This window comes from Penicillium chrysogenum, assembly GCF_028827035.1.
Source record: "Penicillium chrysogenum strain IBT 35668 chromosome Unknown utg000004l_segment0_segment0, whole genome shotgun sequence".
Lineage (NCBI taxonomy): Eukaryota > Fungi > Ascomycota > Eurotiomycetes > Eurotiales > Aspergillaceae > Penicillium > Penicillium chrysogenum.
In genome coordinates, this window is record NW_026622752.1 from 2,365,717 (window position 1) to 2,379,399 (window position 13,683).

Genomic DNA, 13,683 nt, shown 5'->3' on the forward strand with positions numbered 1-13,683 from the left:
ACCATTAGGGCTGCCAGCTTGGCCTGGATATGCAGGCTACCGTAGAATACTGGCGAGCTCCGTTGACGGCCATGGTCTAGAACTGTCTCATGTATAGTTCCAATATCAGATATTGCAGTACGGAGTACGGAGTACGGAGTACATAACACATAATAGTCTTCCCAAAGCCGGCGTACCCACCTTCTATAGTGTTATATAGGCACCTGCCTAATCGGGAAAATGCCAAAATGCCCTTTCCTGATCTTGTTTCTCTTAAATAGATCTTTTACTCTCCCGGCGTTATTTCACATGATATGATAATATATATTGCACCTATCTGGGGGATCTTTTCGAGACAGGGATTAATTATTGGCATTTACCGCCATGTTCACAGGGTCAATATTTCCACCCCTCCTCCCCCAACCATCAAACAATTGACATATCATTTGTTTGCCACGGAACTCTGCATTTACTTTCTAGAGAATCAATACTTCTGCTCATCTCTCCCTTAGATACCTACACTCCAAATGCCACCCATGTCTCTTTCACATCTCCCAGCTGAGCTCATCTACATAATTGCCAACCTTGGAAGTTCTTCAAGGAAGCACGGTGCCTCAACTCTTTGGCTGCCAGCGGCTACAAGTGTTGCTAAGCCCAATCCTCTACCAGAATAGCGTCCGCTCATCACACGGGTTCCCGCTTGTATGGGCAGCAAAGCATAGCTCCGAAGTAACTATCCGCCGAGGATTAGATGCTGGAGCTTCCACACACTCCTGTCGCTACAACCTTAGACGATCGCTCGCCGCGGCAGTGGACAACAGCCACGAGACTCTCATGCGTCTGGTACTGGAACAAAACAATGACCCTAGTATATTCATAGAAAGGCAAACCTGCGAGCTGTGTGAAGGTCAGGGATCTGAGCTCGCCTTAGAAATCCATCAAATCCTTCCAAGGTTGACTAGGGTCTCTTTTATAGTAATTTCAATTACCCCCCGATGAAGCTTTTAAGCTCAGTAAAGAACTCTTCAATTCGATTCAGATCCGGCGAATAGGAAATGCCTCCATTTTTTGGGGAGAAAAAGAGGACCAAGTACCACAGGAGATCCAAGCTGAGGAGCCCCAAGACATTGATGAAAGAGGCACTCCCAGGAGGAGAGGAAATGATGGAGCTGCCCTTGGATCGGGGGTGTTGACAATTGACCCCGAGAGACTCGAGGCGCGAGACGGATTAGAGCGCACTGTCCAATGTGGGATGACTGGAGCGGTCAGGCGGCTACCTGAATGAGAAGTTAACACCGGGAAAACTTCCGTCTCTTACCAAACTTAGCTGGTGATGGCATCATATTCCTATCGCGCTGATGGTGGCATTAATGCCACAGCCACTATTGATCTGCTGCTAGCCCACGGTGTTGGTATCGAGGAACGGTGCTTTCATGGCTTAACTCCCTTGTACAGGGTCATCCTGCTTGTGAATACCAAAATGTATCGGGTTTTTAGTCAAGCAGAGGTACGGCTCTTGCTTGAGAGAGGAGCAGATCCCTTCGCAGATCATGACCACTGCGGTGTGCACGTTACGGAGACAAGCTATACCCCAGATGACCGCCGCTCTCCCAGGGAAACGATTGGATTCGTGCCGCGGTTCAAGAGTTTGACATACCAAGACAGAGATTATGACAATGGATTCATGGCTTGTATGGGACGAGGCGATAAAGCAGTGCTCAAGGTCATGCTCGACGCGATTGATCGGAAGGAAATCCCCTTGAAGGAATTGAGGGATCGACTTGACCGAGCCCGCACTGAAGCGCAACTGAGAATTGGAACCTGCATCTTCTACCCATCCTATAGCATTATTACTGGGCAAAAAGATATCCATGAAAGTAGAACAAGATTCCATTACAATGTCAAGACGCTATTAGCAAATAAATTGGCTTCAATGATGCTGAAAAGACCCGCTCAAGGTATAGTTGAAAGGAGTGCTCTATGCGGAACGGAAAATATCCAGTCAAGATCAAGAGATCTTTCCGATCCTCTTTCTTCCAATATCCATCTTGGATTTCAATCTAGACATCTCGTTAGCAAATGGTCAAAACAAGTGGAAAAAACGAGAAAAAGGGGTGGACGAACATATCAGCCTCCTCATCCGCCAACCTCAGCATATCATTCTGCACCTCGAGCTCCTCATTGATCTGCGTGCCGAGTTCCCTCTGCCGAATAATGATCTTCCTCAACTCATCCACGTTATCATCCTGACTCTGCATCATCTGTCTCTGCAACTGCAGCACGCCGTCGTTGTCAAGTTCACGAGTCTGCTCAGTTTCTTTGCCAAGGACCCTGCCCGTCCGCGCCGGCGTTCTACGCCCACTAGACGCATCTCCAGCGCTATTCCCATTGATCAAGGCTCCTTTATCTTGCATGGATGCGACAGTATGATCGAGACGGCTCTTGGTGGCCATAGCATGCAAGAGATCCTCCAGGCCGTCCTTTTCCTTGCGCGCGTTAATGAGCAGGTCTTTTCGTCGGCGGATCTCGCCTCCACCGAGACTGGACGACGCCTGTGACTCGGAACTCTTATCTCCGCGTCCTAGATTCTTCAGTCCATCGTCCAGAGTGGCGATCATTGTCCCCGCACGGACAAGACTGCCCTTCGCATGTGCAGAGCTCTCGTGTTGCTTCTGTGGAGTTGTCTCCTGGTCTCTGCGAGATAATTGTAGTCGTGCATCATGGAGGTGGTTTTTCATGTCGCGGTAGTAGTCGAGCCATAGCGTCGGGTCTGTGATGGGTGCGTTTGTGGCGGCGGGGTCTGTGATGGCGGCGTGGAGTCGGGTGGAGGTGGTTGTTGATCCCGTGCCCGTTGAAGCGACTGCGGTGGGCAGGTTGAGGAACGCACGCCACGCGGGCGAGGTGCGCCAGCGCCCATCGTCGGACTCGTTGATAGCGCGAAGGTAGTTCTCTAGGCCGCGGCGGCGGTCTTCGCGCAAGCGTTCATTCGATACGGTTTTTGAAAACCAGGTTTTTGAAGGTAAGGGAGCTGGTGGAGGGGCATTCGTTTGGGAGATGAGGGTGCTGTGGAAGGTTGAGAAGTCCGAGTAGCGTTTGGGGACCGTGAAGGAGCGGAGCGGGAGGCGGAGGGTGATGTGGTAGACGGTGTAGGGCGGGGATGTGTTTGAGAGGGTGGTATTGGGGATGGTTATTTCAACGGTTGGCGCCATTTTGGTTAGAATTGAAATGAAACTATCATTTTTCTCAAAAAGTTGGAGAAAACAAAGAGATGAGGAGCTGCCCAAGTGAGGTCCCCCGGGCCGCATGACGCAAACCTTGGAAAGCTTAGACCAGGCTACTAGGCACGATATGCCGAATGATCACTACCAAGCAGAACACAAGACATTGGCACGTTGTAACACGGAATTAATACTAAGTACAAATGGGTATCTCATACATGCAAACCAAATCCATCTAAGCCCAGATCTCTCGTTCCTCCAACAGATCCCGCTGGCCAAAGAACTCACCAACCACTGTAATGATCATGTCGAGCAGGGCATGGGTCTGTATCGACCAATCGCTTTCGTCAATATCATTAGATATAGCAGGTGTCTCGACAGAATCGGAATTGTTCTGTAGCCTAGCTTGCAAACGCGCCTTGGCAGCCTCCAAGTCGGATTCTTCTAGCGATGCACCAGCCATGCTAGAGCCATGTGCTTCCGCAGCCTCCGGCAATTCTTCTGGCTTGCTTTCCTCCTCACTCCGAACTGTAGGCTCCAGCTGAACCTCTTCCTTAATCTCTTCTTCGCCTTGAGCTGTAGGTTCCGGCTGAGTTCCCTGCCTCGTCGCTTCCTCATTCTGGACTGTAGAGCCCTGCTGAGCTTCTTCCTTGGTATCCTTCTCATCCTCAACGATATTACTCTGCTTGACTTCCCCTTTTGGTGTGTCTGTCACAGAGTCATCGACGTCCTCCTCATAGTCGTCGTCCTCTAGCTCTTGCACCTTGCGCAGAATCTTCGCGGCTCGTTTGGCCAGACCGCGAACAACCCCTACCTCCTGGGTAGAAAGTTGCCCAACCTCACGGCACTTTCCCAACAAGCCCCAAGCCCATGCTCCAATGCGCCGTACACGCTGGGTATCGTCGCCCCGCACAACATCAGATATCAACCGCGCCAGTATCTCCAGCACTTCTAACACGCTTTCCATGTCCATGCTTGCCAGTTGAACCATGTGTGGATCGACTGTGACCAAAAGCCGGCGCCAAGTTTTATGCGCAGATGCGGCCCTTCGGGGGAGGCTGATTGGGTGGTCATTGTCGAGAGTGTCGATAGCACCAGCGGGTGGACTGCATCGTAGGGTCGATCGTAAGAGGATGAATCGATGTCGGAGAAGATTGTTGTAGGATCTTTGCGCATCGGGATAGAGTTCATCGAGCTTCGAAGGGGAATCTGCGGCCTTTCCTTTGTTCAGATCCTCCACAGGAGCGATATAGGCTTCGTCCTCGTAAAAGCCTGCTGGCAGGGGAGGGTTATTTGGTCCAAGTGGCTTCAGATCGCGCTGCGTGTTCGATACCATATTTGAAGGGTCTGTGGTCGGAGTAGTCGCGGAAAAAAGTACCGGCAGTGAGCTTGCTTCCGATCTACCCAGCAAAAATTAGTTCAACTTGAATGTCGACGTGCGCGGAACTGGGAAAGTCTCTGCATCGTTTGGGGCGAAAGCAGAGGCTCTTCAGTTCCAAAATCAGACATACCGAACCATGCGTAAATATTCCAGTCCATCCTCCGGATCATCGTACTGCAATTCATCACCTCCATCATCCAATCCCGGGAATGCGCTCTTCTGGCCATAGAGGGGATCCTGACGGGGACGCTCATAAGACGCCGTTGAAGATTCACCATTGTCATCCTCATCATAATATATCCGAGGGCGTTTCGAAGAGGGGTTCGGCATGGTGGCTTTTCTCTTGTTGGGCATGGTGAGGTGAAGGTGGTAGCCCTGCATAATCGAAGGAGCTTTGGCCAATCTGCAGACCAGCTAGCTTAGAGTTTGCAACACATAACTATGGACTTCGCCGCCTATTTCCTTGACACGGTAGGAGATCATACAATGGAAGAAGTTTATTTACTAGTTTAAGAATATATTTTTAGCTTTTCAGCTATTAGGGCCCTACTCCTATTACCGAGCACGAAAGCCGGCCCTCAGTCCTACAAGCCTAAGGCGGTGTAGAATAATTGCTTATCGAAAGGCGGGGACCTGCATCTGCCGGAAAAAAGATAAGGATAAAAGATAAGGATCGTCATCCTTATCTTTACAAACTAGAATATGAGGACCTGTGAAAAGGATGCTGAAAATGACCACTTTAACGCTAGAAACGACTGCTTTTCTACCCGTAAATTTGGTCGGAACATGTAACACCATGCTATTCTATATCCGCCTAGCACTATTCAGTTATCCTCCGGTCCTATTACTAGCCCTTAACTTTAACGATCGTTCCGCCCGTTTCTACTAGCGACTAAAACGACGCCGAAAATAGCCCACCTACTTTTCGCCTGGAAGGTTCACATTCTGTATTAGGTCAGGCCTACTTGATTTAAGCTAACATGAACCTTTTTATGTTTTGTCATCTGGATACAAACACGGAAACGATTTCAAACTCTAAGAATGTACATCTCTATGAAGCCATGCGCTCCGCACGGCTCTGCAGCGCCTTGACCATATCAACCCCAACCTGGGTAGCCTCGTCCAACTTCTCCTCCGGCAAGCCCAACAGCTCGTTCTGTGCCTTGTCAGAGTGGTTGCCGGCATCCTCCGGGAAGAACGCTCGCGCGTATAGCAGCTTAGCAAACCCAGCCATGTTGCCGGTCTTGACCATCCCCAGACCATCTGTGTATCTCTTGTGGGCATCCTCCTGGGTAACCGTCCAGTCGGCGTCTGTCGTGCCAGTCACGCGCTTGACGCTCTCAAACATCTCGTTCTGGCTGACGACAAAGCTCTTGAGGTAGACAGGCTTGTTGAGCCAGCTCGAGAGAGTCAGGCTCTTGTCGTTTTCGTCGTCCGGAAGCACCTTCAGGCTGAGCATAGTCGCCACAGCGCGCCCGACCTGGGCCAGAGTCGAGACTGAAGTCTTGGTGTTGCCATCGCCGTAGATCGTCAGTTCTTTCTTGTCAAAGTCGAACCCGAAGCGGGCCGACCCGCCCGCTAAGCTATAGTCGTACCAGAACCCACAGCACACGGTGATCCACTTCATGCCCAGCTTCTCGATCTCCTCTCGGTTGGCCTGGGCTACGGGTCCGAGCATGACATCCTGGCCGAACTTGACATGCTCAATATCGCCGGCGTATCCGTTGGGCATGATGTAGGGGACCCCTGCCTTGGCGGCCGCCTGGACGAGTTTGCTGTGTGTGTCGCGGGGCGCAGTGGGGGCGACAGTAATAATAAAGAACTGTTGGCCCTTGAGGGCATCGACAATGGAGGCCTCATCGCTGTAGTCGACGGGGGCGACAACGACGCCCTCGGGGAGTTTGTTGGAGCTGTCTTTGCGCGAGAGGGCAGTGACGGTGTGTTTCCCAGTTTTAAGGAGGGCGGCAGCGAGAACAGAGCCAACAGTACCTCCGGCCTAGTAAGTCTGTTAGTCTCACCCTGTATTGTACTTGGGGATGGGCTTACGTACACCGACAATGGCGACTTTCTCAATGGTGTTGGTGATGCCCGCGGGCTGATCCTTAGCGTATGACATTTTGCTTGAGTGATATGTGTGAATTGATCTGGATTGAATTGAATGAACCAAGACTCAAGTGCAGCCGAATCATGATCAATTTATATTAGTTCCAGCTTATGACCTCCGCCGCAGCAGCCGCACTGCAGCCTGAAACTCCGCAAAAGCTGCGCTCATCAACGTAACTCCGCAATAGCCGCACAATGTCCACCCCGAGCGGCGTTAAGTTGTTGAATGAAAGAAACACTCGGGGCATCTTCCCACCCATTTCCCTCAGTATCAGACGGCCGAGTGTGGTCTAATCATGACTCGGAGTAGACAGGTTTGACTCGAGCACAGCCTCACGATCATTAGATTCCTTGAAGTGTGACTTCTGCTGTTAATTTACATTTGAATGTCGGGAAACATCGACAGATATGGCTCCACGAGAAACTGGTCCCAGTCCACCCCCAGCCAACAAGATCTGGCACAGCGGTGTTGGGCTCGGGTTCCGGTGGTGTTTGAAAGGCTTCGTACCCTGCCTCGACAGCTTCCAGCTGCAAAAGTTCCTTTCGTTTCTTCGCTATATTAAGACCTAGAAGATGCCGTGCTATAGAGAGTGCCTGCCGAGTGAGTGCTGTATCCGTTGCCCTAGCAAGATTCTCCAGCCTCTTAAAAGCAGTAGGAATGTGAGCGGACGAGGCTGGAGTGTCAATGGCCAATAAGATACAGGCATATTGGAAGACACTGCCGATAACATTCCATAATAGACGGCCTTGACTGGCGAGCTGCTCAGCTGCCTCTAGTCCATCCCTACCGCTGTCGATGACAACCTTAATGGTTTCATCCGTGATGCCTGCCTTCAACTGGTAGATGCGTCGATAGAAACAGAATGCGAGATCCGCCTTAGTGGCGACCAAAAACGGATGCGTGAAATGTAGTTTGCTTAATGCCGTAAGACGCTTGGAGAGCTCCTCCCTTGGAGATGGAGGCTGAGAGTCAAGTTGGAACGGAGAGTTCGGCGACGGGATAATCTGGATGATTTGCACGAACTGGTCGGCAAAAGATCCTGGGATCGCAATGATAGCCTGCGTAGTCACGGCTGCAAATGTCACTGCCGACCGATCGCACTCGTAGGACAGCATCTGGTGTGCGGCCCACAGGATCCAGAAGATGCGCCTCAGCCGGTCCGCATCATAGCCAAGAGCAGCGGCACCAGCGACTGACGTTATACGTTGGATGTTTTCTTCTTTATGCAGCCCGACGACTTCGCAGAGGTGCATAAGCGTGCAGGAGGCGACCCAGGCACTACTAGGCCGGGTTGTGGCTCGGAGATAGAATAAACGCATGCCCCACGCGATAATATGATCGACGCTCAGCATCCGCATCGAGGCCGGATCATCGAGAATGGCTTTCGCATACTGTAGTAGGTCCGACTCGCGGGAGTACCTGACTGGAGAGAGGAAGGATCCGACTGCAGCAACACCAGCGGCTATAGCACCAAAGGCGACCGGCGGACTGCCGGGCCCATGATAATACTCGCGACACCGCTGAGCATAGATCCTGGGGTCAATGACATCTCCAATGGAGCCCATTGCAGAGAAGTACACGTCCGAGTAGAAGGCGAGGTTGTCCTCGGAGATCAGGCTGCCCAGCAAACCATACGTGTTGGAAGCCTCTTCCGGGCGGATGCCAAAGTTGTACGCAGTTGAATTGATCTTGGGAGGGTTGTCAGACCCGAGAGCCAGGCCTAATACATGCGGGAAGGCCATGGCTGCCGATGCGCCGGTGTACCTGGACTTGTGCTCCTCGAAGATGCCGGCGCTCTTGCCAGTGGACGGGCTGCTCTCATTTTCCACGGGGGGTCGGATCTGCATGTTACGGCCCTCGAGAACAGCGCGCTTGGCCACTGGGGGACCCGAAGTCCCGGTGATGTCGTCGTCGTACCTGCATTGATACTGGTAGGTGGAGCACATTCCACATGGATGCCCGCCATCGCATTTTCGCTTGCGCTGGTGGCACGGATTGCAAGCTTTTCGAGCACGCTTGCGCTTGTTTGTGGACATATTGAGAGTTCTATGTCATGATGGCATTTTTAAGATGAAACACTTGATGGACTGATAGAACTTCAATGTTGTCGAACTGAGGGGTGGTAATTTACCACTAAGGACAGCGTTATTCAAGATAAGTACATGTACCCACTCAATGTTCTCCTTTTGTCTCTGTATGGTAAACGTGGTACGTTCGGCGTACCGGCGTCGTAACACGCTAGGAACGACTCCCGAGATCTGATAACGCTTCAAACAGCAAGATCCAGCTAGAACACAACAATATGCGTCTCAATGGGACACCTCAATACCAGAACCTTGTGACACCGCACTGTAAATGCGTCAGTAAGGACAATGGTGGCTACAAAGAGGATGATAGTAACAGCCTGGGAGTCTTAACATTGTAGACAGTTAAAGTTGATCCGTGTCGACCGTCGTTCGAGCCAATCTCCCATACAGCCCAGGTGCCACGCTCCGTCTGCACTTCCCACACTGCAAATTGGCAATGTCATCTGCTGAGTTGCAATGAGAGATCAGGCAATCTATGCTGCCGCCGTCATCATCCTGCCTGAGTGAGCGGAGGATCACTGGCGTGCTGGTGTTGTCTGCATTGGCGGTCCCGAACTTGATCCGAGCGGCGGAAGACGGCGACACCTCGAAATTTTCCTACGATAAGAGGCTTGGATGACTCATTTTTTGCCCTAGAGCATTCCCTCAACACGGCTGTCTTGGCTGAATTTTCCCAAGAACTTCTCGCTCGATTTCGCCGCCCTTTCCAGGGGTCTGTAGCTCACTGGCTCTCCATCTACAAGCGCAAGAGCGTGCGCAATACAGTTAAGGCTTCAAATGGTAAGCGTGATCGTACGACCCTTGCAATAGCGAATTACATAAAGGTGGGAAATGGCCCCCGGGGTCAGGCGGCACAGCATTCGCGGCTAGGTAACCGAGTGCCGTTCTGCGATACGGGGAGCTATATAATACAACCTCAGATAGGGCCGAAGGAGCGGGGCATACGGCGTTAAGGGTATACGCATTTTGCAGATATGAAAGAGGCCGGCACAATCAGAGACGAACAAGGCTGTTTGGCAGAGGAAGACCTAGATAGCTTCGTACCATGGTGTACAGCCTATCCCTTTAGAGATGACTATAAGCATCGGCCCGAAGCTATACGGTGCCGCTGCGGGTTGAATCATCCCATTAGTTCTGCTCCAGTGCCACTTGAATGACAGCTCAAGGAGCGAGAACGAGCTGGGGCGTCGGATTGAGCGGCATCTCCGAGAAAACGAAAAGGGCAGTGCGTCGGGCTGGAGGCCAACACGTAGTAGTCGGTGGGGGCGAGAAAGAAAGAGAAAAAGGGGCGATGGGTAAGATAGAGGGGATGCAAAAGAAACGGAGATGTTAAGAGGGAGAGGGTCTTTTATGTCGGGCAGAAGGCCCTAAGGTGCAGTTATGTGACGTATTGGGGCGCTAAACCTAAACAGGCAAAACTAACTATGCCTATCCGCCGTTTAACTACATCTTCAAATTATTGAACTCTTCAATCGACCCCTCATGTCTTTTTTAATCACTTGCTCTCCACACCCTCTCCTTGGCTCATTTTTAACAGTCTCAATTGGCAGTCCTTTCTGCTTGCCTTCTCAATTAAGTGAAGAGAAAATCGCCCAGCAATTCCGCTTCACTTGAGATGACCTGTGTGTTTGCCTCTCTCGGAAGCGGGTCGGTCTCTCTGTTGCCTCTTCGTCTCAATCTTGATAGTCACGAAACATCACACATGCTATCTCGCCCTCGTGCTTTATGATGTCTCTTTAAAAATTATTGCCTGTTTGACTTGCCAAATGTCAAGGCTGGCCGACTCAGAAGCAATGACTTCTCGCCAATATGTTCACCTTCCTACAGAGGTGTTAATACTCATCGCCAAATTCATTTTTGATGATTGGCCAACTGAATACCCACGTTCTCAAGTAACACTTCAAAGGTTCTGTCTGGTATCTCGCCAGTGGTACTCTGTTGGCATTGAATTTCTCTACTACCGACCTCAGCTTGGCGGAGGGAATAGCTTCTCGCTTTTCACCAACACTGTGTGCCCACCAATACGCTCTCGAAAACGAAACGTGGACCTGGGCTCGCTTGTTCATGACTTGGACCTCTCAGTATTGGTACACCACAGCTCCAATAGCCTAACGGCACGGCTTCTAGGTCGAGTGAAGAAGAACCTGAAGAGTTTTGCTGCTCCGAGGATTTCTTTTTCGTGAGTAGATACTGTCCACCACAGGATACCATCAAACCTTTAGCTAACTTCTCTCCACAGGATCAACAGCCTTGCCCCCTTAGCAAAATGCAAGGAGCTTTCCTATCTTTACCTTGGCTTGGTAGCTGAGCCAATTCCGTTTGACGCCCTGAAGAAAGCAATTACCAGCCTCGACAAACTGGAAATTCTCGAGCTTTCGCCTTCAATGTTTATTACAGACGACGGTTCCAGTGAAGACTGGCCATCCAGTCTGAAATATCTCCGGGTTGGCGGGCGATTTGATGTCGAGAAAATGTCTTCTTTCAGGTGGCCCCCCAACTTGGTAGGGTTGACATTTCGAGGTTGCGAGGATCTGAACACTTCCGTTGTGGAAGAGATCCTCATGAATGAGCAGCTCCGCACCACTCTTACCGAATTGACCTTTCACCGTTTGAATCGCAAGATGTTTGAAGACGGGCCATCTGAGATCTTATCGGCTCTCATTGCTTTGAAGTATCTTCGGATACCCGTTGACCTGCTCGACGATTTATGCATTCTTCCTTCGTTTTATCAAGCTCCTCCAATGTCGATTCGTGAGCTAGAACTCACGGCACCATATGACGAGAATTTTTCCACGGAGATTGATACCGATGGCCTTTGCGAGGTTTTGAAAACGAATCTTTCTCGTGCGTGCTATCTTGGTATTAGCCCCGCCTGTCTTAATATAATACCTGAAACATCACACGCCAAAATTGACAAATGGGTATGGAAGAACATTGACAAGTGTCCGGAAGAAGAACTCGATTCTCTTTTTGACATGGGTCTCAATGTCATGGATCAGGAGCCGCTTTGATATGCGTTCATGCATTCTTATGCAGTCTTCTATGCACGTCTCTCCATCTTGCATCAGCATTTAAGGTCATATACCATTATACCATTCAAGCAGCAATTTTCTGAGCGGTGTACAATAGCGCAACCCATGAAACATGAAACAGACTTTGTTGAAATGAGAGTACAGGTGACTGAAAGACTCCGGGCCGTCCAGCCTACACTAATGGTTCCTGGCTGCTCCAGGTCAGCAGCCTTGGATAGTCGCTAAGGAAACAGATGAGGAAGAGTGGGTTGCGGTTTGATCTCCTTTCCCGCAGAGACTCGAGAAACGTGGGGAAATAATTGCAGGTTTGTATGTCTGATATAAATAACTGATGCAATGATAGCCAAAAATGCTAGCTAAGCTGTGATTTGATTGTACTATTTGAGTCCATAAATCCGATGGGAGTTGTGAGTGGGGAAATGGAAATTCCCAAATATCCCGCCCGGGAATGACGTACATTTCCTTAACACATTCCCCAGGACCAACTACCACAATGAGATCGCAAACCCTGTGGCGGTCATTTGGCCTATTACAGCGCCATACACTCTCTCCTCGTAAAAATATCAGCCGGGCTATCCACACACCTAGTTCTCGACCAGTCCCCAACTTCGCATTTGCATTTGAGTGAGTCTCGGTCAAACGCAACCCATTCGATTCTCTTCTCACATGATGCAGCATCGATGGTGTCCTCCTCCGCGCCTCGAAACCTATACCCGGTGCCGCCGACTCGCTGGCTCTCCTGAAGGAGCAAGGCATCCCCTTTCTTCTGCTCACCAACGGCGGCGGTAAACACGAGACGGAGCGTGTCGCGGAAATTAGCGAGAAACTAGGGATCCCCTTGGATGCTACGGACATCGTCCAGAGTCACTCGCCTTTTGCTGAGTTGGTCAAGGGATGGGACGAGACGAGCGCTCTGGAACACAAGTGTGTGTTGGTGGCCGGGGGCGATGGGGATAACTGTCGGCGCGTGGCAGAACAGTATGTCAAGACCTTCTTCCTGTTGCTGAATGGTATATGCTAAGCAATATGGTGATAGGTATGGGTTTAAGAATGTTGTCACCCCGGCGGATATTCTCATGGCCAACCCTACTGTCTGGCCGTTTTCGAAGAACTTCGGCGACTATTATAGAACATTTGCCCGACCGCTCCCGAGCCCCATTAACCTCAATGATCCATCGAAGACTCTGAAGATCGATGCCATCTTTGTGTTCAATGACCCCCGAGATTGGGCATTGGACACTCAGGTTATTATGGACCTCCTCCTCTCGTCGCAGGGCCGTATGGGCACTTTGTCTGAAAAGAACGGCCGAATCGATCTTCCCAACCATGGGTACCAGCAAGACGGCCAGCCCCATCTGTATTTCTCTAACCCAGATCTGTGGTGGGCCGCCGCCTACCCCTTGCCCCGTCTTGGTCAGGGTGCATTCCGGGAAGCTCTTGAGGGCGTCTGGGCTGCGACCACAGGTGGTCCCAGCAAGGGTATTGAGTTGAAGAAGACCGTGATTGGCAAACCTCATCAACCCACCTACGAGTTTGCAGAGCGTCAATTGCTTCGGAACCGACTGCGAACCTTTGGAAGCTCCGCAGAGAACACGCCCCTGGAAAGAGTATACATGGTCGGTGATAACCCAGAGTCGGATATTCGAGGAGCCAACTCCTATCGCAGTGAAATTGGCAGTAGCTGGCATTCGATCCTTGTCCGCACTGGGGTATACAGTGGCGGAGAGCCTACTTGGATTCCTCAGACAATTGCTGATAATGTGCACAAAGGTGTTCAATGGGCGCTGAAGAGCTCGAACTGGCCTGCTCCATGATTGTCAAGAGACACTAGACACTCTATACTGATGAAGATCAGCATGATACGGTGTCAATTGTAAGTTTA

At 50.8% G+C, this 13,683-nt stretch overlaps 6 protein-coding genes across 6 annotated transcripts; 2 read left to right on the forward strand and 4 right to left on the reverse strand.

The window, feature by feature from the left end:
• Window positions 1–1,987: 1,987 nt before the first annotated feature.
• On the reverse strand, window positions 1,988–3,188 carry N7489_006839 (Qc-SNARE protein; the record flags this gene model as incomplete). The annotated part of the gene is made up of 2 exons (XM_056712589.1): window positions 1,988–2,039; window positions 2,104–3,188. 2 exons carry the CDS (start codon window positions 3,186–3,188, stop codon window positions 1,988–1,990), a joined length of 1,137 nt encoding a protein of 378 aa, XP_056566304.1.
• Window positions 3,189–3,432: 244 nt separating this feature from the next.
• N7489_006840 (SIP1 domain-containing protein) lies at window positions 3,433–4,932 on the reverse strand (the record flags this gene model as incomplete). Its single annotated transcript, XM_056712590.1, has 2 exons — window positions 3,433–4,597; window positions 4,709–4,932. The coding sequence occupies 2 exons, from the start codon at window positions 4,930–4,932 to the stop codon at window positions 3,433–3,435; spliced, it is 1,389 nt and encodes a 462-aa protein (XP_056566305.1).
• A 697-nt stretch (window positions 4,933–5,629) lies between these two features.
• Window positions 5,630–6,694, reverse strand: N7489_006841 (aromatic alcohol reductase; the record flags this gene model as incomplete). The annotated part of the gene is made up of 2 exons (XM_056712591.1): window positions 5,630–6,574; window positions 6,629–6,694. The coding sequence occupies 2 exons, from the start codon at window positions 6,692–6,694 to the stop codon at window positions 5,630–5,632; spliced, it is 1,011 nt and encodes a 336-aa protein (XP_056566306.1).
• A 329-nt stretch (window positions 6,695–7,023) lies between these two features.
• On the reverse strand, window positions 7,024–8,718 carry N7489_006842 (putative C6 transcription factor; the record flags this gene model as incomplete). The annotated part of the gene is made up of 1 exon (XM_056712592.1): window positions 7,024–8,718. The coding sequence occupies one exon, from the start codon at window positions 8,716–8,718 to the stop codon at window positions 7,024–7,026; it is 1,695 nt and encodes a 564-aa protein (XP_056566307.1).
• A 1,817-nt stretch (window positions 8,719–10,535) lies between these two features.
• On the forward strand, window positions 10,536–11,780 carry N7489_006843 (F-box domain protein; the record flags this gene model as incomplete). Its single annotated transcript, XM_056712593.1, has 2 exons — window positions 10,536–10,948; window positions 11,009–11,780. The coding sequence occupies 2 exons, from the start codon at window positions 10,536–10,538 to the stop codon at window positions 11,778–11,780; spliced, it is 1,185 nt and encodes a 394-aa protein (XP_056566308.1).
• Window positions 11,781–12,294: 514 nt separating this feature from the next.
• On the forward strand, window positions 12,295–13,615 carry N7489_006844 (putative HAD superfamily hydrolase; the record flags this gene model as incomplete). Its single annotated transcript, XM_056712594.1, has 3 exons — window positions 12,295–12,425; window positions 12,477–12,779; window positions 12,838–13,615. 3 exons carry the CDS (start codon window positions 12,295–12,297, stop codon window positions 13,613–13,615), a joined length of 1,212 nt encoding a protein of 403 aa, XP_056566309.1.
• Between the last annotated feature and the right edge of the window lie 68 nt (window positions 13,616–13,683).